This window comes from Pinus tabuliformis, chromosome Q, assembly GCF_031772625.1.
Source record: "Pinus tabuliformis cultivar Carrire ecotype Pingquan chromosome Q, CPIR1, whole genome shotgun sequence".
Classification (NCBI taxonomy): domain Eukaryota; kingdom Viridiplantae; phylum Streptophyta; class Pinopsida; order Pinales; family Pinaceae; genus Pinus; species Pinus tabuliformis.
This window is the reverse complement of record NC_142296.1, coordinates 972,034,805-972,052,648: the sequence shown is the minus strand read 5'-3', so window position 1 is coordinate 972,052,648 and position 17,844 is coordinate 972,034,805. Positions and strand designations below refer to the sequence as shown.

The 17,844-nt window shown below is 43.5% G+C and overlaps 1 protein-coding gene across 3 annotated transcripts in view; it reads left to right on the top strand.

Moving 5' to 3' along the window:
* LOC149222722 (tRNA/rRNA methyltransferase (SpoU) family protein) overlaps window positions 1-17,844 on the top strand; it is a 279,828-nt gene that overhangs the window by 133,667 nt on the left and 128,317 nt on the right. For all 3 annotated transcript variants that reach the window (XR_016249442.1, XM_089385602.1, XM_089385603.1), the window contains exon 5: window positions 8,267-8,405. Coding sequence is in view for 2 of the 3 variants with exons in the window: in XM_089385602.1 (XP_089241728.1) it covers window positions 8,267-8,405 (139 nt within the window). In the remaining variant the exon portion in view is untranslated. The remainder of the gene's footprint in view (window positions 1-8,266; window positions 8,406-17,844) is intronic.

The window sequence follows — 17,844 nt, the reverse complement described above, 5'->3', positions numbered from 1 at the left end:
GCTGCTATTGCTCCGCTTGGCTAATGTCTCTTAGTCCTCCTGTGATCTGCAATCACGCTCTGATACCATGTTGAAGTTTCTAAGTTTACTTAATTTAGAAACCCTTCATGCACTTTTCCTGATTTATTCCTACCTACTTGTTAATTTTTTTTTAACAAGTTATTTACAAGGTAAATACTAAAAATAAACACCAGTGCATGCTCAACCTATTACAGATCAACAACTAAAAGAAACAAGAACAAACACACCACATGACACCATTATTTTTGGATCAATGTCCCCGGAAAAACCCAATGCAGGAAAATCGGTGCAGCTATCTGAGGGTTTTCTTATTAAGCAATATCATAGTACAATCTGGGTGCCGTAACTGGCCTACCCAACAGAGAATTTCCTTAGTAGCTATACCTCACAATTTGAGAGAAATCTCCTGGCTGAAACCCCAGAAAACCCTTCTGGCAGCTCCTCAGCATAAAATTGCTCCTACAACCCCAGCGTCTACCCAATCTGGATTGCATCAGCCCCTCTCTGTCTCACGTTGGCCCTCTGTAAGCCTTTCTTGGCCTGTGTTAGCCCCAGGAGGCCCTGCGTCAGCTACGCTGGCCCCTCTGGTGCTCTGCGCAACACTTGGCTACCTCTGCGTGAGCCCTTGCAGGCTTTGCGTCACCCTCTTTGGCTGTTGCGCTGCTCTCCCGGCACAATCTCTGCCTTCTCTGTTCCTCTGAAGTCAATGGCCCTCAGTTGCTCTCCCGATCCTTGATTCTATTTCTCTTAGCAAACCCCGCTCTAAAGAATAGAATGATTGATCATCTGGTGTGTTCTCCAAGTGAACCTCAAGCCTCCTCTTCTACTTTTCCTGTTGACATCTCAACGACCGAGATTAAGTCCCTAATCAACGACTAAGATTAGATCTGGCTTGATCCATGTTTTTTGGACCACTCTAACACAGATTCATATTAATACACATTAATATTTTATTTTCCCTAAGTTTAGACTTAGGGACTCCATTAAAAATATTATTTATTTTAATATCTCTTGATCTATTTAGAATCTGCCCAACCCCTTTCTGGGTATTGGAGATCTCATGTGCCCCAACCTCTCCACCAAATTTCATGGCTAGAGCACATTCGATGCTACCCCAAATCAACACATAGACAACCCGTTATGCACGATATGCTCACTAGTCAGTTGTAGGCATCTGTCGTCTAGAAACTCTGTCATAGATCTGGAGGCCTCTGTACCTATCAGCTCCTCAACAACAGTGGAGCTGTCTTCCGACACCTCACCAACTTGTGGTGCATTTTTATCACCTGAGAACTCGGTAACCTCGAATACCTCATCAATGGATGACACCTCATTAATGGGTGTATGCTCAACTATCTCTTTGCCAACCATGGCCCCTTCAACTACTCTTTCGTCTTTTTTCTTAATACTTCTCATCATCCCTGCAAAATCCCACTGAATCTCCATTGGTTTGTGCATACCCCTTAGTTCACAAAATTCCGAAAAAGAGAGGGACGCCTGAATGCCATGACCCAATGATTGGTATGCCCTCCAGTTTTCCCCCAATAACTCCACATCAGTTGCAATCATGTCCAGATTCCCAACTGAGGAATGAATCAATTTATTCCTCACATCAATCATCAATTGTTGTATCCTCACCACCTCATTCCAGGTGACCACCATGTTGTTTGATTCTAATCTTTCCCACAGGATGAGCCAAAATTATGGCTCTGATACCACTGTAATGATCCTTAATAGGAATACAAGTGATAACAAGCAAATAATACATGCAGTAAATTACAAAAACGAAATATTCAGCAAACACCCATATAAAAGCTGCAAATGGAGAACTTCTGAGCCATTTTATTATATTTTTGCAAGTCAAATACAATAGATGATGGAATGGTGCACCTGGGCTTGCCTGAAAGGACAAGTAGGACCAATCCCAGGTAGGAATATCGCTGAGCTGAAGGCTTCCCAACTGCTTCACCAATCTGCACTGTGTTGCCTAGAAACCTCTGCTTTGTTGAAGTTCGAATGGTTGGAAGGTGCACCGAAACTGCCCAGAAATTTATATGCTTTTAACTCGGACTCCTTGGCCAAAACCCACAAAAACCCAGAAATGGTTTGGCCTGATTTGGACTTCCCAAAATCGACTGCCAAAGGCACTATTCAATCCCCAACAATTCTACACTCTCTGCTGCAAAGATATGGCTTAAAACCCCACCTTCGGTGCTCAGAAAATTATGAAACTTTATATTTGGGATCCTTGTCAAAAACCTAGAAAGGATTTTGTCTGGTTTAGACTTTTGATTTTTGACCCCCTTGGAGCCTCACCTCAGCTATAGTTGCCAATTTCGAGTTGCTAGAAACTGCCTGTAAATCCACCTGAAAACTTCTCCAAAATCTTGAGTTCACCCGTGCTATCCAATCCCTAAATCCTTGGATGATCTCTTGGCCCAACTCCGCTGCTCCCAAGTACCACGAAAATCTGTTGTGTTGCCTTTGCGTTGTCCCCCAACCCAACAGTTGGAATCGCTGGAATGCTAGCTCAGCTGGCTGTAAAACCCAGCAAGAACACTGGTCTAATGTTGCTACCTCAGCTCCCCAACTCCCGAACAAGCAATCAGATCTTTGCTTGCCTCAATCTCCCTCTGTGTGTTTCCTGGCTGCCCAGAAATACACACTCCTTGCTTTGCGCTGGTTAGTGGTGCTATGTCACTGCCTCAAAACTCTTGAAATCCTTGTATAACTGCCTCTCTAGGGCGGGCATGGATGGTCCCCCGAAGTAGAGGTTGAATCTCCCGTTTGAGAGATTTGTGACTAAACAGCCAGGCGACTCAGCTAAACAGCAGAGTGAACAGTGAAGTGATTTTGTTTGCAAGATGTATGAATGAATCCAAAATGAGAGTTGCTCCTTCCTTATAACCCCTTGGGTCTCCCTAGCCTCATGTGGGCCCCTCCATCCACCTATTCGACTTTCCCCTTCAAGCTATTCGAATGGCCCAATTCGAACTCCCATGTGGGTGGCCCCCACATTCCACTAGGAACCAAACAAAGTTCAATTGCCTCCTAAGTCCCTAGGTCAAAAATGATGGGTTATCTTCCTTAGCCAAAATTGTGCAAAATTGTGTAGCAGCACTCGGTTACAAATGTATTTGAGAAGGGACATGATAGAAACCCCGTCCAACCTATACTGATCGCTCAGTCTTCATTGCCATCTTCGCTCTTCTCCTGGACTCCCTTTGAGTCTCGACGTCCCTTCTTGAAGTTCTCTCCTGGACTCCCTCTGAGTCTCGATTTCCCTCCTGGAAATCCTCCTGCCAACTGTGAAACTGCTCCCCTTCGATCCTTTATGCACCTGCAACACGTATCTAGATTTCTTGGCTAGAAATCCCTCAAGGCAGTGACTCCTGCTACCTTGGTTCTATCCCGTTAGGTATTGTTCTGCTTCAACAACAACAACACCCCACCAGCGTCCCAAGCCACAATGCCCATAGCTTCCTAGGCCCCAACAGTTGAAGAAATTAACCCTCTTAGCTCTGCGTAATCCCGACAAGGCTAAAACGCTCCTTTGGCCAACTGCATCAAGCCTACCTCACTGAATAGGATGACGTGGCTCTTCGTGGGCCTCTTCTGCCTCTTCCTGCCTCTGCGCTAGCCCTTTCTCTGGATTGAAATGATGACGCGACCCTCTGTGTCACTCCTTCTCTGTTGCCTTTTGCTTAGGAACAACTCTGTCTCTTGGGACAGTTGTTTCTGTTGCAAATTTTCTAATTTAGCTAGTGCCTTCAGCTCTCCCATGATCTGCAATGCTCTGATACCATGTTGAAATTTCTAAGTTTAACCTGTCAGAAATTCTTTCTGCATTATCTGGTTTATTTCACCTACGTGTTTATTTCTTAACAAGTTATTTAACCATATAAATACTGAAAATAAACACAAATGCAGTCTCAACCATCTACAGATCATCAACTGAAAATAATAGACAAACACACAAGGGACACCGTTATTTTTGGACAATCGTCCTTGGAAAAACCCAACTTGGGAAAATCGATGCAGTAGTTCTAAGGGTTTTATTATTAATTATCTTTCTTGAGTACAAGTAGCGTGCCAAACTAGCTCACCCAGTAGAGAACTCTATTTGGCAGCAATACCTCTCTTTGGAAGCAAATATTCAACAAGTCCACTCCACGAAAATCTCTTCGACGCTTCTCTAAAGCTCTGCGTCAGCCCTCCTGGCCTCTGCATCACTCAGAAACCCCCTGCGTTAGCCTTTTGTTGCTATGCGCTAGCGCTCTGGCCTTCTGCGTCACCCATGCAAGCCCTACTAGCCTCTGCACAGTCACTCTAACCCTCTGCATGGCTCCTGCTGGCACTGCGTAGCCTCCTCAATCTCTGCGTTGGTCCTTCAACACTATCTCTGTCTCTCTGCTATGCACTCACTGCCCCTCGTTGCAACTGGGATCACTTGTTCGAATTTTCTCAGCAAACCCCGCTCCATAAAATCAAACTGACTGATCAATCTTGGTGTATTTCCAGCTGACCCTCAAGCCTCCTCTTATACTTTTTCTGTTGAGTCTTCAACGACCAATATTAAATCTCTAATCAACGGCTAAGATTAGATTTGGCTTGATCCATGTCATTTAGAACATTCTCACCCAGTTTTATATTAATACCCATTAATATTTTAATTTTCCTAAGTTTAGACTTAGGAACTCCATTAAAAATATTAATTATTTTAATATCTCTCTAGCCGGGTGGAATTTCCCCAAACCATTTCTAGGTCTTGGAGATCTCATGTGCTTAAGCCTCTCCACCAATTTTCATGGTTAGAGCACATCTGATGCTACCCCAAATCAACACTTGCTACGAGAGCCCAAGATTCAGTAGTAGCGAGATGAACTTAGTGTCAGACGATGCAGTGGATTGTTTGGAGGACAAATGTAGTAGTTGGGGACCAAAGATTGATCAGCGCAGAGCAGGGTTGGCCGCAATGCAGGAGTCAGTGGCAACGCAGAAGATTCAAAGGGTCAAAATCAGCAGCACTTAGATTCCAACATTCATTGTATTATGCTGAACACAGTTAAGTTCAACTAATTTTGGATGTTTTAGAGTTGCTTCTCTCAGCAACTGAGTTGCAGTACGGATGCAGTGTTTAGCAGTGGCAGTGCTAGTAGCATAACAGATGCAGCATTTGAGAGGGACTTGTAGTATAGATGCAGTAGTGGCAATGGCAGTGTCATTGGCAGCAGTATAGTAGCAGCAGCAGCACAATGTTGGTGGCAGCAATAGTGCAGAAAGGAGGTGCTTCAAAATAGAGTAGCATGCAGGTGGACATTGTCGCTATAGCACTTTCCTCGCTAAGAGTGAGTGTTAGTTTTTGATAGCATCGAAAGTGCTCTAGCCTTGAAAATTGGTAGAGAGGCTAATCCACATGATTTCTAAAGAACCCAAAAACTGTTTGGTGAAATTCCACCCGGATTATATTTTATTAAAATAATTAATATTTTTAATGGAGTTCCTAAGTCTAAACTTAGGGAAATTAAAATATTAATGGATATTAATCAAAATATGGGCGAGAATGATCTAGAAGGCAGATCAAGTCATGTTTTAGTCTTAGCTGTTGATTTGAGACTTAATCTCGGTCGTTGAAGACTCAACAGAAAAAAAAGTATAAAATGGAGGCTTGGGGTTCATTTGGAAACACACACACAAAGATTGGGGAAATCGATTTTCTGAGGTGAGAAGTTCTCAGGAGGAAAATTGATTGGGGAGATCTTGCAGCAAATGGGCAGTGAGAATCTGGGAGAAGGAATTTCCGGAGAATTTTGACAGAGAGGCGAAAAGAGCTTACAGAGAGGCAGTGCAGTAGCCGAGAGAGTTGACGTTGGGTCAGTCTTGGCCCACACAACCTTGATGTAGAGCCAAAAGGGCCAACGCATAACATAAAAGTTGCTTGTCACGCAGAAGCCGGAACTGTCGAGAACATCTGGAACTACCGGAACAGTCGAGATAGTTGACACAGAGAGCAGAAGAGGTGACACAGGGCTGATGCAGAGCTTGAAACGCTGACGCAGGGCCAACGCAAAAGTAGCTGGGGTTACCTAGTCTTGTGCCGGATCAGTCGAAATTCTACCTGGTGAAGTGAGGTAAAACCCACTCAGATTTTCCACTAGTATTTTTCTCTGTGAATGATTGCTTGATGAACATCCTAAATTTGTATTCAGATATTTCTCCTACATAATTATAAACCCTCAGAGTTGTTGCACCGGTTTTCTTGCATTGGATTTTTCCAAGGACTATTGTGTCCAAAAATAAGTGTGTCCTATGTATCTTGTTCTTTGCTCTGTTTTTTGTTTCATGAGATCAAATATTTAATTAGTGTAGGCTACAGAAGTAATTTACTTCAGTATTCAGAAGAATAACTTGATGAATGTAATTTAAAAATCAAGTAGGTGAAGTAGATTCAGATTTGTTGCAGTAGGGGTTCCTTTAGTGTAGGAATTTTCATACAAGTGCCATGGTCGAAGGGACTAGCTATGATGGCCTCCTCATCCTGAGCGTATATATGTGGGGAGGGAGCCATTGTGGATGCATGAGATACAAACTCGACCTTTGTTTTCCCACCCATCTTGTGCGCCTTTTACTTTTTCTTGATTTTTCTTTGTATTATTGCTCATAGCTCATAGGGTTAGAGCTTTCTTTGTATGTTGTATGTCAGTTATTACCCCTTTAATGGAAAAGCAATTCATTTCCCACTAAGAGTTGGGACATGCAAGGGTTTCTTCTCATAATATGAAGAGCAACATGTGCTTAGGAACCAAGTGATGGGTATGATGAGTGAGGTAGAGCTTATGCTAGGCTTTTGCCCACATGTTAATGTGTATGTTTTGGAAAGCTTTTGCATTTTCATCTTCTTTTGTTTTGCTTGCGGCTATCATATGTTTTTTCTTGTTCTTTTAGTTGCATCAACCTCTTAGGGCCAAGTTCCGGGTCTTACCTAGGTATGAGGATGTATGGTGCCAAATCCCAAAGAACCAATGATTAGTTGAACCCGAATGGAGTTAGAATATGGAGTTTGTAATGTAGGATGAAAATTGGTAAGTATGGAATAGGGAGAGATGAGGCTACGCTCTCTCAATCGGGGCTTCCCAAGTAGTGCCCCTCCTATACCCATTGAGCCATTAGGGGAGGTCTCACTAGACTAGGATGAAAACTTAACCCCCCATTTAAACTGAGGGAACAAGATGACGGTCAAACTCCTCTTGCTTCCAAGTTAACCCATAATCCATATCAAATGCCAAAATTACAAACAAGCGCAAGCACCCAAATGCAAAATTAATAAAGTACCTTTATATCGGAAGCCCACCTTCCTACATGTGCTCTTGCCAAATGGATGAGGAAACATATGACTGATGCAGGTGGTGGAGATATGAATGGCACATCGGCATCGGCTACTAGTGGCTGTCAAGGGCTGCTGGCTGCTGGCTGCTGGCTGGAAGAGATTATGGGAGAAAAATTTCTCCTATGGGGTCATCCACTTTTGGTGGGCAACAAGCTGCACTTTCAAAAGGTCAAAAGAAAATTAGTGATGGTGCCACTCCCAGACGCAAATTGTTGCTGCTTCTGGAATTGCACATGCTCTTCTGGTGACTTTGCTGAAAATAGAATTAGAGCTTAGGCCACTCTCTATATGCAGGTGACTGCCTCCATGGGCTTTCTTTATTTATACTATGTCTGCAGCTTTGTTTGCTTAAATGCAGGATTTAAGGATAAATTACAGGTTTCTGGTCTTATAAGGGTGGAGGCCAGAGCAAGACCGAGAAACATAGCTGTAAAACCTCCTAACCTAGCTTCTGGACTCAAAATAAGGCCACTTTCCTTTTCTGGCAAAAAAATAGTAAGAGGAAACCCAGAAGGGATCCAGTTTTAGTTGGCATTGCAAGAAGTGAATCAAGTGGCTGCTGATAAATTCAAAACAATCCTAGTCAAGGTTGAAATAAATGACTGGGAATATACAAAAATTGAGTGAGACCCTGTCAATAGAAAATTAAATTGAAAACTGTTCATATGATGAAACTCTGAACCTGGAGCCATAAGCCTTCTCACAAAACAGAGTGTTTTGTTTCTGTTATGTTATTGGAATAACTAGAAAGAGTTTAAATTTTGTTATTGTTAATATCCTTCAACGTTTGACATTAGCCGTTACCGTGCTCTTATTTATAGTCAAGTCTAATGCACAGGAGTACATTTGTATATGCAGGGGCATAACTGGAGAAGCGTTAGAATTTTCAGATATAAAGTGCAGCATTCCAATGACAGGCATGGTTGATTCTTTCAATGTTTCAGTTGCTGCTGGCATCTTTATGCACACTGCAGTTCACGACAGGATATCTTGCATGGTGTGCTTTCACCTTTTCAATACAAACAAGATTTTTCTGTGCTTCTGCTGTATTTCTTTTTTATTTGTTTGATAAAGTGAAACGATTGAGGCATTCGAGATAATTGGTTATGTGCATATAGATGTATGCATACAGATTTTTAAATCTTGTATCGTATTTGGTTGAGGGAAGAGAGGGAGCTATGATTTCATATTTATGCAATTGTCAATAATATAAATAGACAAACATATCTTATAATGAACTAATTGATTCAAATTAGAAAAAAAAAGTATTCATGTACTGCACAAGTAGCCATGTTAAAAATGACAAATAGAAAGAAACAAATTTTAGATTCATAGTTACCATACTTGACTCATACTCTCTGAGGCAGGTGACTGATGGTACATTGGCATGCTTGGCACAATTGTACTAAGCATTTTTGGCATTGTGCAAAAACTCAAAAGAAACATTTTTAATGCAGAAAAAAGCACTTATGACCATGGCAAATATTGACATATGATACTTGGCACACTCAGCAAGTACTCGCAAAGATTCTCAAGTATGGCAAGTATTGACTGACTAATACCTAATCAATATGAATATAGCAAGTATGCAGCATGTACTCATCTAAATGTCATACTTGGCATGCTTAGAAGAACTTACCTTTTTAAAAATAAAAGTAGATGTTACTTTCCAAACCATCACTTTATGTGAGAAAGCTGTAAGACCCTAGGGATAAATGAAGAAGGGCTACCCAATGCTAACACGGTGGTTTCTTCACTCTCTTTAAGCTGGATTTCCTTCGGCACAAGGGGGAATCTCTAGAAACAGTTGAGTCCAATTTATGATGGTGACTGGTAAGGGGTTTTAGACTTAGTAACAAATTTAGACTTAGCCATAGGGTCTTGTCACTTGTGAGCCCATTATCTTGGAATTACATTTCATCTCACCTAGAGCCTTATTAAAAATTATCCATGGGTGATTTTATTAGAAAAGCCCTTGAGGGTTATTTAGCCTAAGAACACTTTGGTTACTGTTACCGCTCAATCTAGTAGGGGCCCTAAGAGGAGTACCCAACAGACAACTACTAAGACCAAATGGGGAAACAATAGGACAAGGATCCACTGTCACCTCAGTTGATGCCCCTTGCTCTTTACGAACTTTAATAGATGGGAGGAGTCTCGGTATGGAGGAAATCACTTGAATGATAGGATCAATGGCAAGGTATAACGTGATTTCCAAGGCCCATTCAAAGGAGAGGCTCAATTAATGGTTCAAATGCTTAAAGAAAAGTTGAAAGGCCCCAAGAAAGACCTATGAAGGATGACCTTAGGCTGAGAAATACTCAATAATTATGAATGCCTAAGATCAAAGCTTCTAAGATCCCTCAGTTGTGATTGATGTGTTTATACTAGGGTTCAAAGTGAGGCAAGGATGGCTCATTCAATAGAAAGATTCAATTAAAGTGTGAGCTTTGGGAGAAGCTAGGGTGACTTTCCATGAAAAACCCCTTGAGAGAAATACTATAAGAGACCAAGGGTTGAGAGATATATCGTGGTAAAGGCTCATCCAATGATCACTTATAGTTAACAGAAAACATTTTGAATGATGAACTACAAAGTGCACACCTTCAAGAAATCCCCAAGTCAAAGCAGCTTCAAGGGTTCCCTCTTGGTGTGATAGTTAGGGCATCAATTTATTTGAAATTCCATCGTCGGAATTCGTTCAAAACTAGAAGATGCCTAGAGGAGACATAAATGAAGAAACTTGTCTGGACGGAATCCTAAAATTCCTCCTCCCTAAAATATCGCACCAAGCCCTAGAAAATTTCCTTCTCCTTAGGGGACAAAGAAAAGAGGAAGAAAAGAGGTGAAAGAATGATATTTCGTTAAGTTAATGTGATCAACAAGGATCTAGGACCAATCACTGGCTATTGGGAAGATTTGAGTCAAACAGATCAAGATTTAGGAGCTTTGCTCTTCAAGGAGGCCTAAAGAAGTAGCTCTGCTATCTGTGGATGCGGCTTCACAACAACTTTATACTTTTATATTCGATACACAATATTTGATGGAGTTTTAAGGTAAAAGGTGCACAACCTAACCCTAGGAAAATTTGTTCTTCTTGCCAAGATGAATAACATATGCAACGCGTGAAAATTTCATCTATTGTAGCAATTGGAAATTATTCTTCTAATTGTTAATTTAATTTAATAATTTATTTGCCCACAAAAACAACGAATAATTCTCTACTGCAATTTTCACACATAAACTGCAGAAGAAAAATAGAAATAGAAACTGAGAAAATCTAGCACACACATATAAAAATGACACTGTTATTTTTGGACAAATGTCCTAGGAAAAACCCAACTTGGAAAAACCGGCGCAACAACTAAGGGTTTTATTATTTGCAGCGGTGAGAAATTTTGAGTACAATAATCTAGAAGCTGAATTTGGCAATCCTCCATAGAAAAATATTGGCAAAATTCTAGTGAGGAGTTTTCCTCACGCCACAAGTAAAATCGGGCTCTGAATATAGCTCAAAGTGAGTCGTCCAAACTTCCTATGCGCAAGCCTGCGTCACCCTAGCGCAATCCCTTCCCATGCATAGCCTGAATCAGCTGCTCCTGTCGCCGTCATGTCTGCCACTCGCTGAGAAACTCTCTCTCTGCCCTTCTAGAACCCTTTCTGGGCCTCTAGAACTAAAACTCTGCTTCTCTCTAGCAAAATCGAATTGCCCTCTAGAGGCTTCTCCGAGCCCTTGCATCAACCTCACTGTGGTTCTTCTGCCTCTCTGCAAATGCACTTGATGGATTTGAAAGACTTCCTCAAGCCTCACTGTCCCTGCCCCTCGCTGTCTTTGCTTCCTCACTAAAGCTTGAACTCTCCGGCAACTTACCACTGCGACTCTGGAAAATCGAATTCTCCAAGTGTCTCTAGTGTATTCTCCAAGTGCCCATCGAGTTTTCTTATAATCCTTTGTCAGAGCACCAACGACCAAGATTAAAACTTAATCAAGGGCTAGGATCATCTTGAAGTCGACCCGTGTGAGTTTCTAGACTATTCTCACCTTGACTTAAGTCATTCTGATTAATTAACCAGTTTTCCTAAGTTTAGACTTATGAAATATTAAAAAAATAGGTTAATAATCTAATTAAGTCATCTCTAGGTGGAATTTCCAGAAACAATTTCTGGGTTTTGGAGATCTCATGCATTCTAGCCTCTCCACCAAATTTCGTGGCTAGAACATATCCAATGCTACAAAAACCAACACTCCCTCTTAGCAAGGACTGTGTTCTAGTGTTGCACACCCTGCTACAACTCTGTCTCTATATCATCCTTTGTCACGTTGTTGATGTCTAGCCATACTACCAACCAACCACTGCGCAACTCTCATGTTGCATCTGTGCTGCTGCTGACAATGCCATACTGCTGCCAACTCTGCATTTGCACTGCAACTCCCTCTCATCTGTTGTTGTTGCTACTGCAACTGAGAAGCATCCAAAATACTATAACAGATGTGTTCAGTATGATGCATCTGTCTCTTGAGTCTTAACTGCTACTAGCTTTTACACTGTCACTGAAGAATCTGCGTTGCTGCTAACTTTGCACTGAGCCACTTGCTTTGCTGTCAACACTACACTGCTGTAATGTTCCAAACTAAGGAAAATAGTGCTATGCAAAGCAAATAATAAAAACAACACCATAAAATTGAAACATTCAGTGCACACCCATAAAAAGTCCAGGAATATCCAACCGTTGAGCCATTTTATTATAATTTGGGAGAAAAGTACAATAATGTGGAAGTGGTGCACCTGGGCTTGCCTCAATGGCAAGCGTGATCAAACCTAGGTGGTAATATGTCAAGCCCAGATGGCACAATAATTGCTGCAATGATGCCCTACGCTGCCCCTGTGAAACTGTGATATTTGTTGCAAGGATGCTGCTGGAAACCCCACCTCCTGTGCTCAGAAAATTACGAAAAATTAACCTCGGCCTCTCCATCAAATACAGATAATAACACACGAAGGAATTGGCCAAATGTTGACCTCGGAATCTTAGCCCAAATTCCCCTTAGCTCCTCTAGCTGCTGGCTGCGTTGGGACCCTTGTTTGACCCCTTAGATCTACCCAGAAAATTCTATAAAATTAGGAGTATGATCCTTGCCCAAATCCCAGAAAAGGTTTCCGTTGGTTCCAATCTTCAAAAATTGTCCCTTCACATCTTGGCCCTCCAATTTCGAATTTTGTTGCTGTGACTGATCATGTCAATCTCTGCTCTCCCAACTCCAACAATCCTCCTCAAATGGCCCTCTAAGTGATCTCCTACTTCTCCCGGCTAGCTGTAGCTCTACAATTCGTTCCTCCGACTCCCACGTGAGTCGAGTGATGGTTCTCTGCACAGGCCCAAGTCAGTGTAAATCGAACTGCTCCAATGCAGCAACCCCCTACTCCAAAACTCTCGGAAGGTTGATCATCCACTGTAGCTTCAATGCCCAACTGCCCCGGCAGTTGTTGCCTAGATGAACCCACAAGCAACACCTGCGTGTTCCCCTTCTGCATCCTCCAAAAACACGCACTGGATGAGACAAATGTTGAACAATATGACTGTGAAACTCCACCGACTCTCCTCAAAGGTAGTACGAATTGCCTTCCTAGGGTGGCACTCAGATTCCACTGAAGCAAAGGTTGAGATCTTCGCTCGGAGACACTCGTGTGCTAAACAACACAGTAACTCAGCCAAACAGCTCGAGCAACTAAGTTGAGTTTAATATGTCAAAAGATACCAAATGAGGCTGAGTCTCCCCTATTTATAATTCGTGGGCCTCTTTTCCCATGTGGGCCCCCTCCAACTAGCAATTCAACTTTCCCTCCTTAGCCATTCGAACTTCCCTCTAAGGTGGTGCATATTTCCTCATGCGGGTGGCCCCCACACTATGCCAGCAAAACATTGCGGCCCCTTTTTCCTTCCTAAGTCTTTTCCAAAAATCACATGGGTCCCATGGCCTCCAAAATTGTCAGAATTGTAGAATAAATAAACCTGTAACAATTTAATTTCGGAAGGGACATTACAGTCCTCCCCTCCCAAATGTTGCTTGTCCCCAAGCAACTTCAATGTCGGATGCTCACGTATGTGTTCACCCTCCTAGGTCGCATCCTCATCTGGCAAATTACTCCAATGCACCAAAAATCGATTGTCCTCTAGCGATGCATGAACAAACGCCTCCTTTGTCTGCTGATCACCCCTATCACCATCAGTAATACCGGGGTCCCAAACTTGCCGTTGAGTCATCCTAGGTCCCTGCACTATCCTGACATGAAGGAATCCCTCAATACTAGGATCCCAATCCATCCTGTCCCACCTAAAGCTCCCCTCACTACGCTCACTATCATATCCAGTGTAAATACCACAAGTCCCGCACGCCATCGGTGACTCGCTAAGGCCTAAAGGAAGACCTGAGTGACCTCCCCTGTTGCAGCTGGTTGACCCCTAATGGTCGTTGAGTTGTCTAGTACTGTGATGTCTGGGTCCCTTGCTAGCCATAGAAGGGTGCCACCATGTTGTCGCTGCACCACTCTGGCTCTTTATAACTGCCCATCATGCGTACACTATATCCTCCTCTCCTGGAAGGCTGGAACTCGATGGTGGAATATTGATAGAGGCGAGACACATCCTGCCTCGACATCTCCATGATGCCAAAGTCTACTCATCTAGATCTAACTCTGAATCGGTGCAACCACAAAGAAAGCCTGCCTCGCCTTTTGATGAAGGTCACTATGTACCCCCATGTGCCAATCCCAGAGTGAACTAGACCACTCTCTGCCATGACTTCGACCATCACGAGATAGAGTGATCTATCAATCAACTGAATCCCTGCATCCCCTAGTTGGACCTGCTGCAACATAGCTCTGACAACTACAGGAATCCATCCATGCCTCATCTCTAGTCCCTGCATGTGATCAATATATAGGCTCCATATATTGTGGGATAATCTGATGCATGCTAATTTGCCCTGTGCCTGCCACTGTGTAGTACCGATGATCGCTGGAAGCCATGTGTGCCAAAGAGATACCCCCTAAATGCAACCAAAATATGGGTATCTGATACTCGTAATCGACTCAGGGTCTGTGGATCCCTCTTGTCCCTGCCAACCATCTACCTTGGGTCTGTCATCTGCCCTCTCGATAATGTGGCAATATAAGGTCTAGAGTCCAGACACATACTGGGAAACTACCTCAGTCATACTCGATATCCTCTGCTCATGCTTGGTCCTAACATGCCCTGAGAAAAGAGTGACACATGTCTCCCTCGTGACTAGCTCCCTAGACGTAGGCTCAGTGATGAATGATATGCCACCCCTGCAGATGATCACCTCATCCCCCAACTTGTGGCTGTCAACTGACGCACCAACCCAATGCCACTGCTGAAAAGTCTCCCCCCTAGTGCGCTGAGTGTCACCCAAATATCTCGGGTGAGCTCCTCATCCCCCACTGCTCATGCCCAGAGTGCAGAAAGTCGACAACAAAATCAACTGCGCTTGTGAGGGATGTAGAAGAGGGTTAGGCGTGTAAGTCCCCTCGGATACCATCAAGTATCACTTGTTTGTGTCCCCGTCGATCCTGGGTGAACTACGCCCAAAGGTATGCCCGATGTTTCCGTCCAAGGGTCTCCCTAGAGGCAACACTCCAAGACCTCGTTGTGCAGCACTATACACCCCTGCATACCACTGATCATCCCAGTACTCCTGGACATGCCACTGTACACCGTGGCTTACCCCTGTACACCGCTAGATACCTTCAGCTATGGCTATGCCATGTTGTACCGTCTTGTGTCTCGCCTGTGTCACTGTACCTGTCACTCCCTGCATGTACTCAATTTGATTTGAGGCACTCCCACTGCACAATGAAATTCAACATACTACGACACACCCCCATGCGTCTCCATGCCCATCTGCAGACCACTTCTCTACACTAGATGCTCCTACCCATCCCCGAATGAGATGGCCTAAAGCTGTGTCCATATGTGTCGGCCCGCATCCAACTCGTATCATCACCTCCATTGTCGCATCACCATGCTCTTCGATGAGGGGACCTCCCCTCCAAGTCCTCCCTAAGGGACCTGTTGTCGCGCAAAGTGTCTATGTTAATTTTAGGTATGTTATGTGCTTAGAGAAATTTATTTCAATTTTCACAGTTAGCTTAATATCTTTTCTAGATTAGCAATCACATCAGCGTTAAAGTAAATTGCAGATAGAACATAAACATAAATCGCAGAAGACAAGCCAAGAAAAGAGGACACAAGATGTGGCACTAGCCAGGGACAAACCCTAATGTGGGGAACCCCTTGATCAATTCTTCTTATATGTTCTTCAATAGTTCAGTAGAGAGAGAGAGAGAGAGATAGTATGTTTACAACAGAAGTCAACACATTGACTTATCTAGATAAGAGCATAGATCATCTCTAAGAAAATGATACATGAGATCAGTTGAAGACATGCTGCTTCAACTGATTCTCTAAGGTGACTCCTTCACCTATCGTTGTGTTGCATTTCATCATCATGCTGCACCTCACTGTGCTGCACCCATCATCACTATGCTGCATCTCATCATGCTTCATTAATCATGACTGTACCCATCATTGTACTGCATTATGTGCCATTGCTGCACCATGTTGCCATACTGACCTATGTGCTGGCTGCATCTTTCTTGCTTGTTGTCCTTTGCATGCTTGCTATTGTATGCTAGTTGTCCCTTGCATGCTAGCTGTAACATTTCATGCTTGGTGTATTTGCTGCTAAGTACCATACAACTGTCCCAATGTTAGTTAGTTGTCCCTTGCATGCTGTTCTCCTTCGAAGACAGATGCTTTGGTTGTTCCGGCAGTTCCGGCAATTCCCGACAGTTCCAACAGTTCCCGGCAGTTCCGGTAATTCCGGCTGTTCTCGGCAGTTCCGGCTGTTTTCGGCAGTTCCAGCAATTCCGACAGTTCTGATAGTTTCGACAGTTCCCGACAGTTCCAGTTTTTCCGGCAGTTCTGACAGTTCCCGGTAGTTCCATCTTCTGCCCTCTGTGTCAGCTTTCCCGACAGTTCCGGCAGTTCCAGCTTTTTTCGGCAGTTCCGGCAGTTCCTGGCAGTTCTGGCAGTTTCGGCAGTTCCGGCTTTTCCCAGCAGTTCTGGTAGTTCCGGCAGTTCCCAGCAGTTCTGGCTTCTTCCCTCTGGATTAGGGCAGCGTTATCCCTTGGGATCTCTCCTCTTACTAAAACCCAAAGACAAGTAGAGAGGAAGAGATCCCAAGCGTGTTGAAATGACTTGAAGGCCACCTCTATTTATACTAAAACGTTGAGCACAAGTGGGGTTTATTTGGTTGTTGGCCGACCTTGATGAATTGTCCCATAACACAAATAAATTCATATCTCCATGAATACTTATTGGAATCGAATGATATTTAGATCAATCCTACACCTCTCGATGAGAGGGATCCAAGAAAAATATCAGCTTCCATTAATAAGATGACCCACATGGAGTTTGGCCCTAGTTGCCAATTTTAACACTCCCTCTTAACAAGGGAGAACTCCATCCGCTGATCCATATGTTCGACTGTACTATCTTTGCCATTAGTGCCCTGCACTGCTCTGCTCTGCTGAGCTCTACTTTGTTCTGCTCTGCTCTACTGAACCATGAAGAAGAAGAATTGATCGAGAATGTCTCATACCATTCTCTACTGACCCGAAGTCAGTTTCATCTGAAGAGAGTGTGTCACATCACTCTTACTAGCCCAAAGTCAGTTTTATTGATCCCAGATCAATATCACAAGAGAGTGTCTCAAACCACTCATACTGATCCTAGATCAATGGAGGTCATCCTAGCATAGGGAGTACGGTAGATACATCGATGCGTCCATCGATAGTACTACTATGGTCCCTAACCCCATTTCCCTGCTCATTGATCAGATGAGAGGTACTTCCCATGAGTCCCAGACTGCATGGGTAGAATGCCTCGACAAAAGAACTAATCATCCTGTCCACAGGGAACGAATCATCCTGCCCCAAAGTCGCCATGGGAGAACTAATCATCCCAGCTCACAGGAGAACTAATCACCCTGTTTCACAGTTGCCACGGGAGAACTAATCATCCCGACCCACAGGAGAACTAATCATCCTGTTCCACAGTTTCCACGGGGGAACTAATCATCCTGTTTCACAGTTGCCACGGGAGAACTAATCATCTTGTTTCACAGTTGCCACGGGAGAACTAATCATCCCGGCCCACAGGAGAACTAATCATCATGTTCCACAATTGCCACGGGAGAACTAATCATCATGTTCCACAATTGCCACGGGATATCACAGGCGAAGGTTGAACCTATCATCCTGTACATAGCGCACCACTAGGGGAGGGTGAGTCACCCTATGGTCGTATGTTGCTCCAGTAAATACCCCAAGCCCCCCAGAGCTCCTAGAGCT